This window comes from Notolepis coatsorum (genome assembly GCF_963971535.1).
Source record: "Notolepis coatsorum genome assembly, chromosome: 9".
NCBI classification, from domain to species: Eukaryota; Metazoa; Chordata; class Actinopteri; order Aulopiformes; family Paralepididae; genus Notolepis; species Notolepis coatsorum.
In genome coordinates this window covers 95682106-95706603 of record NC_140173.1, presented here as the reverse complement: position 1 = coordinate 95706603, position 24498 = coordinate 95682106, and the positions used below count along the sequence as shown (strand labels likewise).

Sequence of the window (24498 nt, the reverse complement as noted above, 5' to 3'; positions counted from 1 at the left end):
GGATATGAAGGAATGGTCAGATACAGATACAGATACAGATGTAAAGGAACTCAGTGTTAAGAGCGATGCTCTGTTATATGTTAGAGCGATGCTCTGTTGTTGTGAGCGACGCACTGCTCTGTTGTTCTATAAGGTAATTTAGAACTGTACTTTGTAAAGAAACTCAAAGTGTTAAGAGCCATGCACTGCTCTGTTGTATGTTAGAGCGATGCTCTGTTGTATGTTAGAACTTTGTAAAGAAAGTCAAAGTATTAAGAGCGATACACTGCTCTGTTATATATTTTTTTATTTAACAATTTTATCACACTTTTGACTGTCCGTTCTATTTTATTATTTTAGCCTATTTTAAACTGAATCAAACCGCACTTTTTTACTCTATCTAATCTATTCTATTTTATTATCTGTATTACTGATTTACCTTACCTTGCTACCTCTATCTTTTTGTATTTAATTTTTTATGCTCGCTTATGCCTGTATTTTTTACTGTTGTGAAGCACTTTGAACTGCAATTTCTGTATGAAAAGTGCTATACAATAAAGTTATTATTATTATTATTATTTGGCCCGATCCATAGATGTATGACTTGGCCATAATAAGGTCATTTATCCATTTCTCTCTCCATTTCTCTCTCTCTCTGTCTCTCCATCACTCTCTGTCTCTCTCTCCATCGCTCTCTGTCTCTCCATCTCTCTCTGTCTCTCTCTAACTGTCTCTGTCTCTTTCCATCTCTTTCTCACTCCATCTCTATGTCTCTATCTCTCTCTCTCTCTCTCTCTCTCTCTCTCTCTCTCTAGACATATAGCAGAGTTGATCTTCTACATGGAGGAGTTAAGGGCTCATGTGAGGAAGTACGGCCCAGTGATGCAGCGCTACTACGTTCAGTACCTGTCTGGCTTCGACGCCGTGGTGCTTAATGAGCTGGTTCAGGTCTGTCTATAGAACCCGTCTGTCTGTCTATAGAACCCACCGGTCTGTCTGTAGAACCTGTTTCTCTAACCTACCTGTCTGTCCATCTATAGAACCTGTCTGTCTGTCCAGAGGATGAGTCTATCATCATGTCCTCCTTCGTCAACACCATGACGTCTCTCAGCGTCAAACAAGGTAACAACACAGAGTCCCTCTCATCATGAACCTCATCCCCAAGACATGTCCTCTAGCGCCGCCCTCAGGACAAGCTTTAGTTTTACTCAGTTTATTTGATCAGGGACAGTGCATAACAATCAACAGTTATACATTTATAAATGAATACAAATTTTTAAAAAATAACTGTAAATATGTCAACATTAGCAGGATTGCTAGTTTTCACTTGTAGTCCCTGGGCTAGATGTTTAAGCCAGAAAAGAAGCAGAAAAATAGAAGGACATTAAAGCTAATATAAAAACAGTTTAAAACATATTCTGTACATTCACTCACTAGGCATTCGTGCATCTACTGTATAAAAAAAACAGTGTACAGGGGCAAATCAAAGCCCATACATGTATATGCACCGTATAGGCAGGCACACATATGGCAGGCACACGTATACATAATCATAAATCAGGACAGTCAGGCTAGTGGGCAAGCATACAGGGGCTGGACTGCGACGTGACTTGCTAATGGTCACAGACCTGATTTTGTAACAGCCATGCTTTGAGTGTGTGTGGGAAGGACCTGAGTGTATTAGTACTGCGGATGTGTGATGGGATGGTGTTCCAGAACTCTGCAGCTCTGATCGAGAAGGCTGATGTGCTTTTCCTTCCTGGTATGATGAAATTTTCCTCTAGCACTGTTCTGGTGAACCTGCTGCTTTCTATTAAAAACTGTGAGAGAGGTGGTGGGGCTAGACCGTGTTGGATTTTATATATCAGGCTGGCATCCTTTAGTTTCAGCATGTTTTCCCAGCTTAGCAGGGCATGTTTTTGGAGGATGGTACAGTGGTGGTGGCAAAAGGGTTTCTTGTCCAACACCTTCAGGGCCTGTTTATGAACTGAATGAATTGGTGTCAATGTGGTTTTGCAGGACTGAGACCAGCTGGTTATGCAGTATGTCAGATGGGACATAATTACTGAGTTGAAGTAAAGTTTGGCTGTTTCCATGTTGAGGCAGTCTCGGATGTATTTAAAGTTGGCTATGTTAAATTTTACGGCCTGTGTGACTTTTTTTACCTTTTTTTTAAGGTGAGTGAGCGTATCTCCCAAGCCACCTGTCGTGCAGCCAGCACGGTCTCTCCTCACGGACAGCAGGTTCTCTGTGAGGTCGACCCATAGAAACACATAGTGAGCACTTCTGAAAGGTCCCATTCCTCATGGCTCCACGCCATGCAACTCAGATGGTCTTCTTCTACAACATGCAGAGGGTTGACTGTTCTCATGTGTATACTGCCACCTAGAGGCTCTGATTTATTCTGTAATGAGTGACGGTATGACCCCATCTTGTTATTAGATGTCATTTAGTCTTCAGAATTCTGTAACTGTCTGTACTGAAGGTGGATAACAGAGGAGAGAAGCTCAGAGGTGCTCAGAATAGTCCTCATTCATTCAGTCATTGGGCTTAGATTCTAGTCAATGAAATTATCGTGAAATTAAATGATTCCTGACTTTACTGGGGACACCTTGTCCTTGGAACCCCCTGAAGGGGACATTAACGTGTGTTGTCGGGCCTTACAAATACATTTGATTTGATTTGATTTGAAGGCCCCCTGGTGGTCCCCAGACCCCACATTGGGCCCCAGTGTCTGGATCACATGTGATTCTGGGTGGATTATTCCTTTGTGTTTCAGTGGAGGATGGAGAGGTGTTTGACTTCAGAGGCATGAGACTGGACTGGTTCAGACTGCAGGTACACACACACACACACACACATATACACATACTTACATAGTGTGTTTCATTGATTGCTCTGTAGGCCGCAGTGTTTAAATGGTCTCTCTTTGTAGGCCGTAGTGTTTAAATGGTCTCTCTCTGTAGGCCTACAGAAGTGTGTTTAAATGGTCTCTCTCTGTAGGCCTACAGAAGTGTTTAAATGGTCTCTCTGTAGGCCTACAGAAGTGTTTAAATGGTCTCTCTCTCTGTAGGCATGCATAAGTGTGTTTAAATAGTCTCTGTAGGCCTACAGCAGTGTGTTTTTAATGGTCTCTCTCTGTAGGCCTACAGAAGTGTGTTTAAATGGTCTCTCTCTCTGTAGGCCGACAGCAGTGTGTTTAAATGGTCTCTCTCTGTAAGTCTACAGCAGTGTGTTTTAATGGTCTCTCTAGGCCTACAGCAGTGTGTTTAAATGGTCTATCTCTGTAGGCCTACAGCAGTGTGTTTTTAATGGTCTCTCTCTCTAGGCCTACAGCAGTGTGTTTAAATGGTATCTTTGTAGGCCCACAGCAGTGTGTTAGTATGATACCCTCTTACCACATGTGGGCCCTTTTTAGGACGATTTGCTTACCGGCACTTTGGCGACCCCTACTGGTTCCGGTGTGCATATTTTGTAATACAATATATATATATCGAATTGAAGGCTTATTTGTTGCCTGTCGATCGCGACAAAATCCGTTCAGCGGTTCTCGAGTTACATGCCGGTATTTGAGGCTTGTGCAAAGTACACGGTATTGCGCAAAATACCACTCCCGACTCTTGGGGCTCTAGTTCCGTCAATCTAGAAATTATTGTGGAGGGTTGTTGCCAATGAGTGTGGCTTTCCAATGATACCCCACCTGGGGATGTATGAATCAGGGATCTGGTGAAAAACTAACGAGCGAAAACAGGAAGAGAAAAACAGCAGAATGAATTGAAGTCTATGAGAAAACTCAGTTTTTATTTTGTACACCGTTTACCAAAATCACTCCTAATCACTCATTTCTGAATGGATCTTTATGAAATTTGGACATGTACTACATAATGCTTTTGTAAGCCATACCCCCTTCTGGGGAAATACTACCTCTGGACTACTAACTACTACAGAAAAACTTGAGTAACAAGTTTTTCTACAACTCAAGTTCAGACCTATGTTACTCTATTACGTTAGCACTAAAATAGAATTTTCTTTCTGGAATCAGAAACTTCAGAATGTCATCTTTAAAAAGAGACCAGGCTCATGCATGTGCTATAAGTATAGAGTATGTTGTTGGTCTCTCTCTCTCTGTAGGCCCACAGCAGTGTTTTTAATAGTCTCTCTCTCTGTAGGTCTACAGCAGTGTTTTTAATGGTCTCTCTCTCTCTAGGCATACATCAGTGTGTTTAAATGGTCTCTCTGTAGGCAAACAGCAGTGTGTTTAATGGTCTCTCTGTAGGCCTACAGAAGTGTCTTAATGGTCTCTCTGTAGGCCTACAGCAATGTGTTTAATGGTCTCTGTAGGCCTACAGAAGTGTCTTAATGGTCTCTCTGTAGGCCTACAGCAATGTGTTTAATGGTCTCTGTAGGCCTACAGAAGTGTCTTAACTCACTGGAGGCCAAAACCGAGATAGTCCGTGTTAACTCGCCATGCTCTGGGCGCCAAACCAGAGACAATCTGGGTTTTAATCCATATTTCTTTTATTAGCGATATCCATACATTTGTCATCCATCCAGCCTGACGTTATCATTGGAAATGGGTCTGAGCTTGCAAAGGGCAAATACCGCCCCCTATCGTCTCCCGGATGGTATTGCACATAATTGGATTGGATTGGTTGGGACTGTGCAGCAAAAAAATGAGTCCGGTCCAGGTTTTACTTCTCTGGGATGCAGCTGGATACCATTGCATTGACTGTGGGGACTGGGAGCAGCGTGGATCTATGTGTTTTTGGATATAACGTTGGATCAATAAACGCAATCAATATTTGGAATGGCGATCAGGAATTGGATGAATCTTTTTGCATGACATCAGATGTGAGGTAAGGCCTTTATGTTACGAGTCTTGGCATAATCAGAGGTTCCTATCACCGCCATCGGAGTGTGTGTGTGTGTGAGGTCGCGCCGACCAAAGTACGGAGAACCGATTTTTCAGACCCCGCTGCTCTTTGTGCACAAGTACACATATAATAGCGATAATCTAGCGTTTATTTGAAAACTATTCATAAATCAAGCGATAAATGGCGTGATTTCTAAGGAAATACATTTAAGCTCGATTTGCTGGGGTTTATTGAATTGAGATAGAACGCTCTAGAAATATATTGATATTCATTACGGTATAAAATGGAAATGTATGTATAAAAAAAAAGATCTGTTTCGTGCATGTTGACTGGAAGCAACTCATTGACGACCACTGTGTTATTTAGATCTATTGCTATTATATTTTATATGTTTTATGCACTCGCAAATAAGTCCTTTCCTCCATTGGATACAGCGTTGGCCCAGAAGGGCATCAGCAGAGGGCGCTGTTGGCCCTGAAAGAGTTAATGGTCTCTCTCTCTGTGGGCCTACATAAGTGTGTTTAAATGGTCTCTCTTTGTAGGCCTATAGCAGTGTGTCGTAATGGTCTCTCTCTCTATGCAGGCCTACAGCAGTGTGTCCAAGGCCAGTCTGGGCCTGGCTGACCACAGAGAACTGGGTAAAATGATGAACACCATCATCTTCCACACCAGGATGGTTGACTCTCTGGTGGAGATGCTGGTGGAGACGTCCGACCTCTCTATCTTCTGGTGAGATGATAGATTAACCCATGTCAGACAGTTGGCAGCTGATGGATGGATTGATGGATTTTTGTTCAGCCTATTCTGACATGGTTTTACTGTGCTGTAGTAAAATGAATGGCTCAAACATGGTTTGTTTAAGATGTTCCAACTTTGAATATGTGTGTGTGTGTGTGTGTGTGTATGTGTGTGTGTGTGTGTGCGTGTGTGTAGCTTCTACAGCCGTGCATTTGAGAAGATGTTCCAGCAATGTCTAGAGCTTCCATCTCAGAGCCGACACTCCATCTGTTTCCCCCTGCTGTGTACACACTTCATGTCCTGTACACACGAGCTGTGTCCTGAAGAGGTAATATATATATACTAGTGCTGTCAAACGATTAAAATATTTAACTCGATTAATCGCATGATTGTCCATAGTTAACTCGCGATTAATCGCAAATTAATCGTTTATTTTTTTATTTTTTCAAGTTCCAAGTTTTAATACTCTTATCAACATGCGAGTCAACAAATATGCAGCCATTTAACACAAAAGGATGACCCTCATGCATTGCAAATTTGCATCAAATTCAAAACAGAGTGATGCACAAAATAACTTAAAAGAAAATAATAATTTAAAACAATGAATAAAGTGTGCATGAAATAATAGGGGAAAGAAAACGTTAGGAACTTGTTACATTCACACACACAAGGGCTGATTAATCACACACCCCCCTCTCTCCCTCACAAACACACTCTCCCAGCTCTCTTTCTCTTTTGCCCCTTCCTCATCTCTCTCACCCCCCTCTCTCTCTATATCACACACACACACACACACACACACACACACACACACACACACACACACACACACACACACACTTCAGAAACAAACATAGTATCAATGAGAGCATCAATAATACACCTGAGTGAAGTCTAGTAAAAAAAAAAAAAAAATGTTTTAGTTAATCTTGAGTTAAAAAAATTAGTGGCATTAATAGAATCGGGAGTTAACGCGATATTAACGCGATATATTTGACAGCCTTAATATATACATATATATATACACACACACACACACACACACACACACACACACACACACACACACACTTCATGTTCTGTACACACAAGTCGTGTCGGGAGGAGGTTATATATATATATATATATATTAGAGCTGGGCCGTTAGCGGTGTTAACGTGCTGCGTTAACGCTATACTAGTATCGCGCGATAATATAATTAACGCATTAATAAAAAAAAAAAAAAAAAACGTTTTTTTTTTTTTTTTTTTTTTTACATTTTTTTTTTTTACCTTTATTTACCCAGGGTAGGTTCGCTGAGCACAGATGCTCTTTTTCAGGAACGCCCTGCTTCACATTCACACAGTTCCATTCACACCTGGGAGCTGCCCAGTACAACCACAGTTGACACCATTGGCCACTGAGCAACTCCACTGGAGCAGTTGATTCAAGCCATGTCACATAGTTCAAGTTTGAAATGATTCTTTCTGTTTTGCTCCTGAGAGTGTGCTAGATACTGTACTGTACTGGTAATATTATTTATTTGTGTTAACTTCTGAATAAAACAACTTATTAAACACAAGTACATCTAATTGAACATTATTTTGATATTTCATTACCAATTATCATAGCAAAACAGCTTTTTCAAACAGTCTGTAATGCATTTTGGAAACGGGAGATGGGATCATGGTGTAATGGGCCACCTGGCCTGAGAAACATAAGGAGGAAAGAAAAAGTAAGGACTTACTTCTGGTCATTATTTGGGTAGAACACACATATTTTGAATGCCTTCGGCAGGTTTTTTTTTTTTTTTTTTTTTAGCCATTTTAATCTAGATTAATCTAGATTAAATCCAGGATTGCAGATAGATTAATCTAGATTAAAAAAATTAATCTATGCCCACCTCTAATATATATATATGAACTCTTTGCCCGCCAAACCAGAGAAAAACGGTTAAGCGGCAAACATGACTTTTCTCTGGGTTTTGATCCTTTGATATTTTTCCTTTGATCCCCGTTCTAAACACTCGGCTGGAGCTCCCTGGGTCTCCCTGGCACACCTGCCTACGTTAAAATTGCAATGGCGATCGAATCCTGCAAGGTGGCAGTATCACCTACCTTTTGAACTGGGATAGTTTAGTGTGGGGACATTTTTTTTCTTCTTTTTTGTCTGCAAGAACTGCTCCCCCTCAGAGGGAATGAGGACAGAGCGATCACTCTGAGATTTTATCGCCTCAAACCTATTTCCCGTATACACGAGTATACACATATACACGAGTAATCGCGATGGGATCACTGGGATTATTCTTTTTGGAGTACCTTCTGGCTAAGGTAAGGTCTATTCTATGTCTATTTTACCGAACCTAAAACATGTTTTTGTACCGATTACAGTGTCGTATTTTACCGGACCTAAAACATGCTTTTGGTAACGATTGCAGTTTTGTGTTAAAACAACCCCCCCCCTTGATTATTTTGTGAAGACTCATATGTACATGGTATATACCTTTTGTTTTGGAAGTATTTGGAGTTTCAGACGAGCAACCCGAACGATTTGGGCATAATGCATATAACGCGTCGTATCTCACGATTTATGAAAGAATTATGGATTATTTTGGAAACGGGCGATGTTTAGCATGGAATAGTGCACAAACTACAGTATGTATAAATGAACTGGTTAGTCAGTGTTGCACTATGAACAATGCCTGTCAAATTAGCCATACTATTGTCTCCATAGCTATAATACAGAACACACGATGGGTCCGCAAACATCGCTAAAATGGTCAATAACCCTGGCGCCTGGAGTAAAGATGGGAAAAGAGCGTGGCGGTCAATGAGTTAAGGCTGTCAATTAGGGGTGTAACAATGCATCGATCCTAAGGTGACGATTCAACTGCATCGATTTGAAAATGTTATCGATTTAGAATCGCAATTTTTTATTTATTTTTTTATTATCTTTCTTCCCCTCTTTTTCCCGATTTTTCTCCCATCCCACCCTTCCTGGTTGTTGCGTACTTTCCCCTACTGTTGGTCCGGGAGACCGGAGACTGTCACATGCTTTCCTCCGACGCATGTGCAGCCTGCCGGCAGGCCAACCTGGCCGTGCAGGTTCTCACCGGGGAGAGTGTAGCGTGTGGGAGGCCACACTATCTCTCCTTAGTTCCAACCCTTGCTGAGCAGGCGCCCCGACCGAACTGTAGGGGTCGCTGTCCACAACGCCCAGGACCCACCCTTCAGCTTTCCCACCCTCTGATACAGCCAATTGTATCAGTGTGAGAGGCCAGCCAAGCTGATAGCAACGCCGGGAGCTGGATTCGAACCGGTCGAATCTAGTGTCTCCCAGTGTTGGTGACGAACGTAATCTCCGTGCGCCACCTGCCCCCCCTTAGAATCGCAATTTTAATGTGTATGTTATTCTCATGGCAGAATCGACTGTCAAGGTGACTGTCGCCTGTGTTTCTTGAGTCGTGTTAAATAGATGGAGAGACCCTCCCTCCCTCTGCGCTGGTGGAGCTCGGAGGGTCTTTGAACTTTCAAGAGATCTGACGACCAGATAGAAGCAAACCCTGAGAGAATGATAATAACAGACGGTGTGTGTCTGGTGTGTGTGTGTGTGTTGACAGCGTCATCACATAGGAGACCGCAGCCTGTCGTTGTGTAACATGTTCCTGGATGAGATGGCCAAGCAGGCGCGCAACCTCATCACAGACATCTGCACTGAGCAGTGCACCCTCAGTGACCAGGTATACACACACACACACACACACACACACACACACACACACACACACACACACACACACACACAGACACACACAGCCTGGCTACGCAGGACACTTGTATGCTTTCTACAACGGAGTTCGGCGATTCATTTCTGGTCATGTGACATGTACGCCCAATCGTGGGACCGCAAGTGTCTACACTGGTTAAGCTTAGGCGCTCTTTCGAAGTTGGTTAAGGTTAGAGTTTGTCTTAGAGCATGGCGATAGATTCTTTCGACGGTTAAGCTTAGGCACTCTTTCGAAGTTGGTTAAGGTTAGAGTTTGTCTTAGAGCATGGTGATAGAACGCCAGGTGCTTTGCAGGCTGTTCGACGCGGAAATGGGCAAGTGGCCAATCAGATTCGCAAATCGCCGAACTCCGTTGTAGAAAGCATGGACGCACCCAGGACAGCAGATAGACCTTGCTCTCTCTGTCTCTCTCTGTTTCTCTTTTTTTCTCTCTCTGCCTCTCTCTCTTCCTCTCTACTCCGTCTCTCATCTCTCTCTGTCTCTCTCCTTTTTCTCTCTCGCTCTCCCTCTCTACTGTCTCGCTCTCTCCCTCCCTCTCTCCTTTCTCTCTTCTTTCTCTTCTCATCTCTCTCTCTCTTCTCTCCTTTCTCCTCTCTTTCTCTCTCTATATATATCTCCCTCTCTCTCTCTCTCTCTCTCTCTCTCTCTCTCTCTCTCTCTCTCTCTCTCTCTCTCTCTCTCTCTCTCTCTCTCTCTCTCTCTCTCTAGTTGCTTCCTAAACACTGTGCTAAGACCATCAGCCAGGCGGTGAATAAGAAGTCTAAGAAGGCAGGAGGGAAGAAGGGAGAACCTGAGAGAGAGAAGCCTGGTGTAGAGAGTATGCGAAAGAACCGTCTGCTGGTCACCAAGTAAGAGTCTGTCTGTCTGTCTGTCTGTCTGTCGGTCGGTCGGTCGTAATTGATCAACATGATGATGTTTTCATCAATTTGTTATTTTAGATGACAATGTAATATAAACATGTTTACAGTCTTGATAAACTCCACACAGCTCTATAGTAATATAAACATGTTGTGTTTTACAGTCTAGATAAACTCCACACAGCTCTATAATGTTCTCTATAGTAATATAAACATGTTGTGTTTTACAGTCTAGATAAACTCCACACAGCTCTATAGTAATATAAACATGTTGTGTTTTACAGTCTAGATAAACTCCACACAGCTCTATAATGTTCTCTATAGTAATATAAACATGTTGTGTTTTACAGTCTAGATAAACTCCACACAGCTCTATAGTAATATAAACATGTTGTTGTGTTTTACAGTCTAGATACACTCCACACAGCTCTATAGTAATATAAACATGTGTTTTACAGTCTAGATAAACTGTTCTCTATAGTAATATAAACATGTTGTTGTGTTTTCCAGTCTAGATACACTCCACACAGCTCTATAGTAATATAAACATGTGTTTTACAGTCTAGATAAACTGTTCTCTATAGTAATATAAACATGTTGTTGTGTTTTACAGTCTAGATACACTCCACACAGCTCTATAGTAATATAAACATGTTGTTGTGTTTTACAGTCTAGATACACTCCACACAGCTCTATAGTAATATAAACATGTTGTGTTTTACAGTCTAGATAAACTCCACACAGCTCTATAATGTTCTCTATAGTAATATAAACATGTTGTGTTTTACAGTCTAGATAAACTCCACACAGCTCTATAGTAATATAAACATGTTGTTGTGTTTTACAGTCTAGATACACTCCACACAGCTCTATAGTAATATAAACATGTGTTTTACAGTCTAGATAAACTGTTCTCTATAGTAATATAAACATGTTGTTGTGTTTTCCAGTCTAGATACACTCCACACAGCTCTATAGTAATATAAACATGTGTTTTACAGTCTAGATAAACTGTTCTCTATAGTAATATAAACATGTTGTTGTGTTTTACAGTCTAGATACACTCCACACAGCTCTATAGTAATATAAACATGTTGTTGTGTTTTACAGTCTAGATACACTCCACACAGCTCTATAGTAATATAAACATGTTGTGTTTTACAGTCTAGATAAACTCCACACAGCTCTGTCTGAACTGTGTTTCTCCATCAACTACGTTCCCAACATGGTGGTCTGGGAACATACCTTCACACCCAGAGAGTACCTCACCTCGCACCTGGAGATACGCTTTACCAAGTAAGCACACACACACACACACACACACACACACACACACACACAGAGTACCTCACACCTGGAGATACGCTTTACCAAGTAAACGCACACACGAGTACCTCACCTCACACCTGGAGATACGCTTTACCAAGTAAACACACACACGCGCAGAGTACCTCACCTCACACCTGGAGATACGCTTTACCAAGTAAACACACACACACACGCAGAGTACCTCACCTCACACCTGGAGATACGCTTTATCATGTAAACACATACACACACACACACGCAGAGTACCTCACCTCACACCTGGAGATACGCTTTATCATGTAAACACATACACACACGCACACGCAGAGTACCTCACCTCACACCTGAAGATACGCTTTATCATGTAAACACATACACGCACACACAGAGTACCTCACCTCACACCAGGATATATGCTTTACCAAGTAAACACACACACAGAGTACCTCACCTCACACCTGGAGATACGCTTTACCAAGTAAACACACACACAGAGTACCTCACCTCACACCTGGAGATACACTTTATCATGTAAACACATACACACACACACACACAGAGTACCTCACCTCACACCAGGATATATGCTTTATCATGTAAACACACGCACACACACACATATAGTTCAAGGTGAAATAGCCTAACTAAACATGCAAATCTTATATTGTATTTATTTCTGTGTAGGTCTATAGTAGGAATGACCATGTACAACCAGGCTACCCAGGAGATAGCCAAGCCCAGTGAGCTGTTGACCAGCGTGCGAGCCTACATGACTGTACTGCAGTCTATAGAGAACTACGTCACCATCGACATCACCCGGGTATTCAACAACGTCCTACTGCAGCAGACGCAACACCTGGACAGCCACGGAGAACCTACCATCACCAGCCTCTACACTAACTGGTAGGTTAGAACCTACCATCACCAGCCTCTACACTAACTGGTAGGTTAGAACCTACCATCACCAGCCTCTACACTAACTGGTAGGTTAGAACCTACCATCACCAGCCTCTACACTAACTGGTAGGTTAGAACCTACCATCACCAGCCTCTACACTAACTGGTAGGTTAGAACCTACCATCGCCAGCCTCTATACTAACTAACTGTGTGTGTGGTGTGTGTGTGTTGTGTGTGTGTAGGTATCTGGAGACGTTGCTTCGTCAGGTCAGTAATGGACACATCGCCTACTTCCCCGCCATGAAGGCCTTCGTCAACCTTCCCACAGAGAACGAGCTGACGTTCAATGCAGAGGAATACTCTGACATTTCTGGTAAATATATACAAAATATACATATAATATATAATATACACCTAACAATATACACAATAATACTCTAACATTTCTGGTAAATATATACACAAACAATTTACACTTAATATACAGCTAACAATATGGATCATAATATTTCCACATCTTTCGTAAATGTATACACAATATACATGTAATATATATGCAATATACACCTAACAATATACATCATGATACTCCTACATCTCTGGTAAATATATACACAATATATAGATAACAATATATACACAATATGCACAACAGTGTACATAATAATGCCCTCACATATATTTTATTGTATTTATTTAGCCTTTATTTAAACAGGTAAAATCACATTGAGACCGGGGTCTCATTTACAAGTGCGACCTGTACAGACAGCAGCTCATACAACAGTTACACATGTAAACAGCAACAGTACACTCATCAGTCAATACATAATAAATTACAACAACAACATAAAACATAAAGTGCCAAAGACGGGATGGAGAGAAAATTCAGCCTTAAAAATCAGAGCAGAGCATAGAAGCTATATAAATATATGCACAATATTCACATAATAATTCTCCAATATCTCCCAGATCTAGTAATACTCTCAGATCTCTGGTAAATATATGCACACTATACACGTAACAAATATACATACAAATATACATATTGAATAACCGATATACATACAAATATAACAAATATACATATATGAATAACAAATATACATACAGGAATACCTGATGTACTGTACATAAACACTGAGGTGTACTCTGATCCATCTGCTATCAATAGATAGAGATATACACACTGTTTTTGTGGGTTTAACCTCTTAACAGGCACCCAGAAAAGTGGCAATTGTTTTACTTGAACTTGAGGACTGCATACTATTTTTTGCAAAGCTTAGCTTTATACTTTATACTTATAGCACATGCATGAACCTGGTCTCTTTTGAAAGATAACATTCTGAAGTTACTAATGCAAAAAAGGAAAATCACTTTTAGTGCTAATGAAATAGAGTAACAGAGGTCTGAACTTGAGTTGAACTTGAACTTGTGTACTCACATTTTTCTCTAGTGGTTGCAAGATTCCATATTCCAGCATAGAGGTATGAGCTGGAAAACACAGCAGTTCCATAGCCTGAAGTCTTATGTAGTACAGGTCCAGATTTGATAAGAATCTGTTCAGAAATGGATCTTTGAGAGAGGTTCGGGTAAACCGCGGTAAAAAAGAAAAAAAAAGCGTTAGTTTTCGCTCGTCAACTTTCACCTACTTCCTGTATTTGCACCCCCCACGTGGGGAATCGTTGGAAGCATACACTCATTGGCTACAACGCTGACCAATCATTTTCGCCATCAGCGGATGATTGGCAGTTCTGAAGCGTCTGGAGTCCGGGGTGGTCGTCTGGAGTCCGGGGTGGTCATCTGGCGCGCGGCGCGTAAATAGTCATGTAACTCGAGAACCGAGGCACGGAATTGGTCGAGTGAGGTGGCATTCGAACGGCAACAAATAGATCTTTCTAACGGTATATTATATGTTGGCTGAAAAATGCAGCCGCTAGAAGCTCGCAAAGTGCCATGACTTGAGCGCAAGGGCAAAACGGCACATATACATGCCAGTGCACGCTATGAGGTTTTAATTTGTATGTACATATGTATACATTTATGATGTGTGTGTGTGCAGAGATGAGGTCTCTGTCGGAGCTGTTGGGACCGTATGGGATGAAGTTTCTTAGTGAAAGTCTGATGTGGCACATCTCCTCACAGGTCGCTGAACTTAAGGTATACACACACACACATCAATACATACTCCTAATTACACACTAATACACACCAATACACACACACACACACACACACACACACCAATACATACTCATAATTACACACTAATACACACCAATACACACACACACACATCAATACATACTCATAATTACACACTAATACACACCAATACACACACATCAATACATACTCATAATTACACATATATTAAAACTCTCTCTCTGCCCCCTCTCCTTCTGTCTCTCTTCTCTCTCTTCGTCTCTCTCTCTGTATCTCTGTCTCTCTCTTCTCTCTCCTCTGTCTCTCTTCTCTCTCTTTGTGTCTCTCTCTGTATCTCTGTCTCTCTCTCCTCTCTGTCTCTCTCTTCTCTCTCTCTCCTCTCTGTCTCTCTTCTCTCTCTCTCTCTTTGTGTCTCTGTCTCTCCTCTCTTTCTCCCTCTCTCTCTCCTCTGTCTCTCTCTTCTCTCTGTCTCTCTCTGTTTCTCTCTATCTCTCACTGCCTCTCTCTCTCTCTCTCTCCTCTCTCTCTGTCTGTCTGTCTGTCTCTCTCTCTCTCTCTCTCTCTCTCTCTCTCTCTCTCTCTCTCTCTCTCTCTCTCTCTCTCTCTCTCTCTCTCTCTCTCTCTCTGTCTGTAGAAACTGGTAGTAGATAATGTGGAGGTTCTGACTCAGATGAGGACCAGCTTCGACAAACCAGAACACATGGCTGCTCTGTTCAAGAAGCTCACATGTAAGCACACACACATACACACACTCAATATATATTCACGTATATATTATATATTTACTGATATATATTTACTGATATATATTGATAGTGTTTGTCTATGTGTAAACATTGTGTTGAGGGTTACATTTGATGATACATTGATTGATGACAGTAAATATGAGAGACAGAGAAAATGGCTTGAGAAAATGTCAATATATGAACTATATTTGAGATATTTATTGATATATGGACAGTGTGTTGAAGAGGATGACTGATATATTAACTGATATATATATATATATATTTGTCTGTAGCTGTGGACAGTGTGTTGAAGAGGATGACGATCATCGGGGTTATTCTGTCCTTCCGCTCTCTGGCTCAGGAGGCCCTCCGAGATGTAAGATACTCACTAAACACTCCCTGAACATACACACACTAAACACTCACTATACATGCACACACTAAACACTCCCTATACATACACAAACACACACTAAACACTCACTATATATGCACACACTAAACACTCCCTGAACACTCACTAAACACTCCCTGAACAAACACACACTAAACACTCACTATACATACACACACTAAACACTCCCTGAACACTCACTAAACACTCACTAAACACTCACTGAACACTCCCTGAACATACACACACTAAACACTCAATAAACACTCACTAAACACTCACTAAACACTCCCTGAACACTCACTAAACACACACTAAACTCACTAAACACTCACTAAACACTCACTAAACACTCACTAAACACTCCCTGAACACTCACTAAACACTCACTAAACACTCACTAAACACTCACTAAACACTCCCTGAACATACACAAACACACACTAAACACACACTAAACACTCACTAAACACTCACTAAACACTCACTAAACACTCACTAAACACTCACTAAACACACACTGAACACTCACTGAACACTCACTAAACACTCACTAAACACACACTAAACACTCACTAAACACTCACTAAACACTCACTAAATATACACAAACACACACTAAACACTCACTAAACACTCACTAAACACACACTAAACACTCACTAAACACTCACTAAACACTCCCTGAACACTCACTAAACACTCACTAAACACTCACTAAATATACACAAACACACACTAAACACTCACTAAACACTCACTAAACACACACTAAACACTCACTAAACACTCACTAAACACTCACTAAACACTCCCTGAACACTCACTAAACACTCACTAAACACTCACTAAATATACACAAACACAAACTAAACACTCACTAAATATACACAAACACAAACTAAACACTCACTAAATATACACAAACACACACAAACACTCACTAAACACTCACTAAACACTCACTAAACACTCCCTGAACATACACAAACGCAAACTAAACACTCACTAAATATACACAAACACACACTAAACACTTCCTGAACATACACACACTGAACACTCCCTGAACATACACAAACGCACACTAAACACTCACTAAACATACAATAAATACACAAGGTAATATGTTGTATTCTAATGTGATGTAGTATAATATAATATAATATATTGTGTTCCTGTAGGTTCTCTCCTGTCACATTCCCTTCCTGGTGAGCTCAGTGGAGGACTTTAAAGACCACATCCCCAGAGAGACTGACATGAAGGTACTCCTCTCCTCTCCTCCCCTCTCCTCTCCTCTCCTCTCCTCTCCTCTCCTCTCCTCTCCTCTCCTCTCCTCTCCTCTCCTCTCCTCTCCTCTCCTCTCCTCTCCTCTCCTCTCCTCTCCTCTCCTCTCCCCTCCTCTCCCCTCCCCTCCTCTCCTCTCCTCTGGGATGATATAAAGAGCTGCTATGGATCTAAAACGTGTGTGCGTGTGTGTGTGTAGGTGGCGATGAATGTGTATGAGCTGTCGTCTGCAGCAGGGTTGCCGTGTGAGATCGACCCAGCGCTGGTGGTCGCCCTGTCCTCACAGAAGAGTGGTGAGACACACACTCTGAACACACACTACATACTCTGAACACAGACTACACACTCTGAACACAGGATACACCCTCTGAACACAGGATACACCCTCTGAACACAGGATACACACTCTGAACACAGGATACACACTCTGAACACAGACTACACACTGAACACACACTACACACTCTGAACACACACTACACACTCTGAATACAGGATACACACTCTGAACACACACTACACACTGAACACAGACTACACACTCTGAACACAGGATACACACTCTGAACACAGGATACACACTCTGAACACACACTGAACACACTCTGAACACAGACTACACACTCTGAACACAGACTACACACTCTGAACACACACTACACACTCTGAATACAGGATACACACTCTTAACACACTACACACTCTGAACACAGACTACACACTCTGAACACAGGATACACACTCTGAACACACACTGAACACACACTACACACTCTGAACACAGACTACACACTCTGAACACAGGATACAAACTCTGAACACAGGATACACACTCTGAACACAGAATACACACTCTGAACACAGAATACACACTCTGAACACAGGATACACACTCTGAACACGGGATACACACTCTGAACAAACACTACACACACAATACACACTCTGTGAACAAATGGACTATACACACAATACACACTCTGAACAAGCACACTATATACTCTGAACACACTACATGGACTATACACACAATACACACTCTGAACAAACACACTATACACTCTGAACACACTACACTCTGAACACATTACACTCTGAACAAACGCACTATACAGTCTGAACACACTACACTCTGAACAAACACAGTATATACACACTACACACTATCTTGAGCAAGACACACACACATTAAAAACACATATATCCAGTCAGTGTTCCTTCAACTGGTATGAAGCCATGTCCATATCTACGTGTGTGTGCGTGTGTAGACAACATCAGTCCAGAGGAGGAGTATAAGATCGCCTGCCTGCTGATGGTGTTTGTGGCAGTTTCCATGCCAACCCTGGCTAGCAATGTGATGTCACAGTACAGCCCTGCCATCGAAGGTACGTCGCTATGGCAATACCTCAGCAAACTGGCTCAATGATTGTCAGAATATTTTTTATATTGTATTATTGTTATTGGGTTATTATTATTATGATTATTTCTGTAGTAGCTGTAGTATTGTTGTTGTTGTGATCATCATCATGACAGCAGTTTGTTTTTGGCTCCCCCTACAGGCCACTGTAATAACATCCATTGTCTGGCTAAAGCCATCAACCAGATTGCTGCTGCTCTCTTCACTATCCATAAAGGAAGCATCGAAGACCGCCTCAAAGAGTTCCTAGCAGTAAGATACACACACACACACACACACCAATCTAGGTTCCATACGTGACAACTGTCTTGGCTATTTTTTTTATTACATACATACATATATATATATATATATATATATATATATATATATATATATATATATATATATATATATATATATATATATATATATATATTTCTGAGCCATTTTAGGTAAGAAAAAGGTGCTTGAAATGTCCTCTCGTCACATCAGCCACCAGTCAACAGTTATTGATAAAAAAAAATAGCAGTAGGCACTTTCCCAGGTACTCTTCAAGGTCTGCATAATGTCCCCAAAGCCGTACACACTATTAATATACAGCCTTATACACTAATAATGTACAGCCTTATACACTATTGATATACAGCCGTACACACTATTAATATACAGCCGTACACACTATTAATATACAGCCGTACACACTATTAATATACAGCCGTACACACTATTAATGTACAGCCTTATACACTATTAATATACAGCCGTACACACTATTAATGTACAGCCTTATACACTATTAATGTACAGCCTTATACACTATTAATATACAGCCTTACACACTATTGATATACAGCCGAACACACACTATTAATATACAGCCGAACACACTATTAATATACAGCCTTATACACTATTGATATACAGCCTTATACACTATTGATATACAGCCTTATACACTATTGAATACAGCCGTACGCACTATTAATGTACAGCCTATACAATATTAATGTACAGCCGTACACACTATTGATATACAGCCTTATACACTATTAATGTACAGCTTTATACACTATTGATATACAGCCGTACACACTATTCATATACAGCCGTACACACTATTAATGTACAGCCTTACACACTATTAATATACAGCCGTACACTATTGATATACAGCCTTACACACTATTACACAATTAATATACAGCCATACACACTATTAATATACAGCCTTTGAAAAGGCAACATTCAAAACAATGTTTATCAAGTATATATTTAGAATAGATAGATAGAAAATAATAAATGGCCACACTGGTAAGCTGCGTCTCAAATTATTATTTTGATCCTTTATTTAGTCTGGAAGGTCCCACTGAGATACAAGATCTATTCTTCCTGAGAGCTCTCTGATGGTTTAGACCTCAAAATTACCCAGACGCCCCGGTTTAGAACACCACCATGTTTACAGTGGGGAAAGTTGTAATAGTTCAAAATAGGGGTAAATAATTGATATTTTGTGTGTGTATATAGCTGGCGTCGTCCAGCCTCTTGAAGATTGGCCAGGAGACGGACAAGATGACAACCCGCAACCGAGAATCTGTCTACCTGCTACTGGACATGGTAAGACTGATTGATGGAGACACAGACAGGTAGAGAGAGACAGACAGGTGGAGAGAGACAGACAGGTGGAGAGAGGCAGACAGGTAGAGAGAGAGAGAGAGACAGACAGGTGGAGAGAGAGGCAGACGGGTAGAGAGAGAGAGGCAGACGGGTAGAGAGCGAGAGAGAGGCAGTCAGGTGGAGAGAGAGGCAGACGGGTGGAGAGAGAGAGACAGACAGGTGGAGAGAGAGGCAGTCAGCCCTTTTCAAGTTTCCTGTGTATTCTTTACATGTAGTGTATTGGTTGTACCAGCTTCACTAACATGGCAGTTCAAGGCAGTTTTCTAATGAAACGTCCCTCCTGGTTATTTAAGCATTACATCACGCGCAGGAGTGGTTTGTGAACAATAAACCATGCCTAGGGGTGGTCGTTAGACCCCCCTATGCATGGTTTATTGTTCACAAATCACGACTGCAAGTGGTGTAAAGCTTTTATACAACTGCCACATTCATCCAACCTTATTTCTATACAATAAACACACATTAATCGAAGATTTATTGAAAAAACCATCCGCCAGAAAAAGTAGTTCCCACAACTACAAAAAAGACAATTTGCCTCCATGTGGAAGCAGATCGGAAGTGCATCCAACCAACTAACACATCCAACTGTGTATTATTGGAATGATTGAGAGAAGTTGCCTCATGTGGAAGCAGCTTGAAGTGCATCCAACCAACTAACACATCCAACTGTGTATTATTGGAATGATTGATTGAAAATTTTATTACCAGATGCAGAATGGGTACAATACAGTACGGCTCAATACACACAATTGTTAAGGGAATGCAGACCTACTTTCCATAGAACTTCATTCTTAGATGCTTCTATAGAAAGTAGGTAAAACAAATTAAAAAGTTTTCTTTGCCCTATAGGAAAAAAACGTTTTCTTCGCCCTATTCTTTTATTTATTTTTTTAAACCTACTGTAGAGGGCCTAAACTTAACCAGTTGGAAACCAAGCGTACAGTAATAAAATTAGCAATCAATCAATCAATCAATCAACTCAATAGGCCATGCTCACTTAGAACAGCGCAGCACCCAGCTCTCTCTCAGTCTGACTATCCCCCGCGTTGCAGGCAGAGTGTGTGTGTGTGTGTGTGTGTGTGCGTGTGTGTGTGTGTGTGCGTGTGTGTGTGTGTGGGGGGGGGGGGTGTGGCGGTGGGTGTAGACTAGAGCGAGCGCTGACAGTCGAAAGGAAAAAGAAATTGAAAGAAATATTGAAAATTAATCAATCAATCAATCCGCGATTTTTCTTTTGTTACAGAATGATTCAAGACCCATCAATTACATCATCCAACATTGTTTAAACGACTAAGACATTCGCTGTGACAGAATCGCTTGATATTTAGTCGTTTAGTCTATCAACATATCCATTTGTAAAGATTATTGTCCACCTTCTTGTGATCCGGCGGATTGATGTGATGTGATTCGGTTGTGGGCGGGTCCTGGGCCAGCAAGCGTGGACTGATCGCAATACATACGTGTAAATGGACTGTTTCAGCCAATCAGAATCGAGAAATTTGCATGCCGTTGTATAAACTGTGTTATCTCAGTGTTTCCAATCCATCTAGTGTTTGATAATGTGTTGTTTGAATCACACAGTACTGTGACTATAAGACGGGGGACGGGGGGGGGACGGGGGGAATAATGTGCCTATCTGGCCGCATCGCTCTGAAAGCGTTGCTGCTGTAAACCTGGTGTTGCCAAATCAAACATGAATCAAGACTCTGCAGCTACGTTGCCTACTTCTCACCTCAAGTGTCTTCAGAAACATGTGAACTGTTCAGGTGAAACAAGAGAACGTTCATGAAAACATACGGCGGCCCCAAGGCAGCAGGCGCATAGAATTAAATATAGAAGGCGCCACCTATAGGTTGCTAACCACCATGACGACAGGGTCTGCTTTCTCTTTCAATGCAGTGTTGACCCAGTGGCCGTCTATGGACAGTGCTACTAGACTGACTCAGTGTCTATGGACAGTGTGCTACTAGACTGACTCAGTGTCTATGGACAGTGTGCTACTAGACTGACTCAGTGTCTATGGACAGTGTGCTACTAGACTCTGACTCAGTGTCTATGGACAGTGTGCTACTAGACTGAGTGTCTATGGACAGTGTGCTACTAGACTCTGACTCAGTGTCTATGGACAGTGTGCTACTAGACTGAGTGTCTATGGACAGTGTGCTACTAGACTGCCTCAGTGTCTATTGACAGTGTGCTACTAGACTGACTCAGTGTCTATGGACAGTGTGCTACTAGACTGAGTGTCTATGGACAGTGTGCTACTAGACTGACTCAGTGTCTATGGACAGTGTGCTACTAGACTGACTCAGTGTCTATGGACAGTGTGCTACTAGACTCTGACTCAGTGTCTATGGACAGTGTGCTACTAGACTGAGTGTCTATGGACAGTGTGCTACTAGACTCTGACTCAGTGTCTATGGACAGTGTGCTACTAGACTGAGTGTCTATGGACAGTGTGCTACTAGACTGCCTCAGTGTCTATTGACAGTGTGCTACTAGACTGCCTCAGTGTCTATTGACAGTGTGCTACTAGACTGACTCAGTGTCTATGGACAGTGTGCTACTAGACTGACTCAGTGTCTATGGACAGTGTGCTACTAGACTCTCACTTAGTGGCCGTCTATGGACAGTGTGCTACTAGACTCTCATATGGATGTATCATGCATCCAAACAAACATTCTTGTATATTAAAGGAACACGCCAACATTATGGGAAATGCGCGTACCATCTCTCTAGATACCAATCTCCTCTCTGTGCGTTCAGTAGAAAAGCTATCCGGCTGCAAGCTAGCTTAGCACAAATAAACGGAAGTGGGTATGGACCAGCTAGCCTAGCTGTTGGGCAAAAACCCCTCTGGGCTTAGTGGTCCGTATCCGCTTCCATTCATTTGTGCTAAGCTAGGCTAACTTGCAGCTGGACAGCTCTGTACTGAGCGCACAGAGAGGAAATTGGTATCTTATCTTGTTGTCTGAAGACCGTAAGCGCATTTCCCATAATGTATGTGTTCCTTTTTAAATATCAAAATATAATTTTTATCATGCTGATGCTTTTCTATTCAATAGTCAGGCTAAGTGTGTGTGTGTGTGTGTGTGTGTGTGTTCCAGATCGTGCAGGAGTCTCCCTTCCTCACCATGGACCTGCTGGAGTCCTGTTTCCCCTACGTGTTGCTACGGAATGCTTACCACGCTGTATACAAACAGAGCCTCAGCGCCAACACATAGACACACACTACACACACACACACACACACACACACACACACACACTACCATGCTGTGTACAAACAGCCTGAGCGCCAAACAAACACACACACACACTGAATGCCTACCATTCTATACGGTATCCATGACGACACACTACATCAACACTAAACACATCATGTTATAAACATGAGCTAAACCGACTAAACAATGCCTAACACACATTGTATATAAATATAAACACAACAACACATACAGCACAATGCACACATAATATAATACACACTAGACACACACAGAGTAAATAGACACTACGCACGCACATACACACAAATAACACCACACAGACTCCATACAAAGTGTGGACACTACACACACACACGCACACTGGATGGAGTTAGGGGAACAGTGATTTGTTTTAATCACATTGTTTTATTTTTTTATTCGTCGTTTGAAGTTAGAAAGTTGCTGGGGACCGTAACCATAGCAACGTATATACTGAAAGTTTGGATGTTTAAAAAAAGAAAAAAAAAGGAAAAAGATAGAAAAATAGCCCGTTAACACTACTAAAGTATTCCATTTTCCAAGAGGTTTTCTGCTGTGGGCGTGTTGATGTGTGTGTGTGGGGCGGGCGGGGGGTGCGGTCGGGCGGGCGGGCGGTCGGTTCCTATATTGATAATGAAAAACATGTTGCTTGTAAATGTTAACACATAGATATACATTACGTGGACACTAAAACACAGACACACACACACATCACAACATGTCATCGTGTTCTGCTTCTGTACCATGGTGGCGTTTTTCTTTCCCCTAGCTAGTCGTAAAATATAAGATCTGTATTCTCTACCTTGATGTAAACTGAACTTGTCTGTTTTTTACTATTCTGTTTTGTTGTTTTAATATTATTATTATTATAATTATTATGGTGGTGGTGATGATGATGATTTGCCAAATGTATTGACATTAAAATGATGTCACCTGGCTGGAGAGGAGAGACCGGGACAGACGCTCTCAATGCTGATTGGACAGTTTAAATAGCCACTTGTACAGTGTTATCCGCGGTAACAGTCCCCCATCCTGCATTAGTACTACAGTGGTAGCCGCGGTAACAGTCCCCCATCCTGCATTAGTACTACAGTGGTAGCCATGGTAACAGTCCCCCATCCTGCATTAGTATTAGAGCGTTTGGCCACTAACTAGTCTAGAGTTGAAAATTCTAAATAACTCCTCTGCT

The 24498-nt window shown here is 41.5% G+C and overlaps 1 protein-coding gene across 4 annotated transcripts in view; it reads left to right on the top strand.

Annotated features, from left to right (window-relative positions):
• Window positions 1–23804, top strand: part of nckap1 (NCK-associated protein 1) — a 115632-nt gene extending 91828 nt beyond the window's left edge. For all 4 annotated transcript variants that reach the window (XM_084322268.1, XM_084322267.1, XM_084322266.1 and 1 more), the window contains 19 exons: window positions 795–927; window positions 1020–1101; window positions 2759–2817; window positions 5437–5582; window positions 5787–5919; window positions 9190–9309; window positions 10065–10204; window positions 11378–11509; window positions 12206–12424; window positions 12662–12792; window positions 14479–14576; window positions 15217–15310; window positions 15604–15686; window positions 16889–16969; window positions 17191–17284; window positions 18260–18376; window positions 18551–18660; window positions 19915–20004; window positions 23169–23804. In XM_084322268.1, the coding sequence (XP_084178394.1) occupies window positions 795–927; window positions 1020–1101; window positions 2759–2817; window positions 5437–5582; window positions 5787–5919; window positions 9190–9309; window positions 10065–10204; window positions 11378–11509; window positions 12206–12424; window positions 12662–12792; window positions 14479–14576; window positions 15217–15310; window positions 15604–15686; window positions 16889–16969; window positions 17191–17284; window positions 18260–18376; window positions 18551–18660; window positions 19915–20004; window positions 23169–23285 (2179 nt within the window). In that variant the 3' untranslated portion in view covers window positions 23286–23804. The remainder of the gene's footprint in view (window positions 1–794; window positions 928–1019; window positions 1102–2758; window positions 2818–5436; window positions 5583–5786; window positions 5920–9189; window positions 9310–10064; window positions 10205–11377; window positions 11510–12205; window positions 12425–12661; window positions 12793–14478; window positions 14577–15216; window positions 15311–15603; window positions 15687–16888; window positions 16970–17190; window positions 17285–18259; window positions 18377–18550; window positions 18661–19914; window positions 20005–23168) is intronic.
• The last annotated feature ends 694 nt before the right edge of the window (window positions 23805–24498 follow it).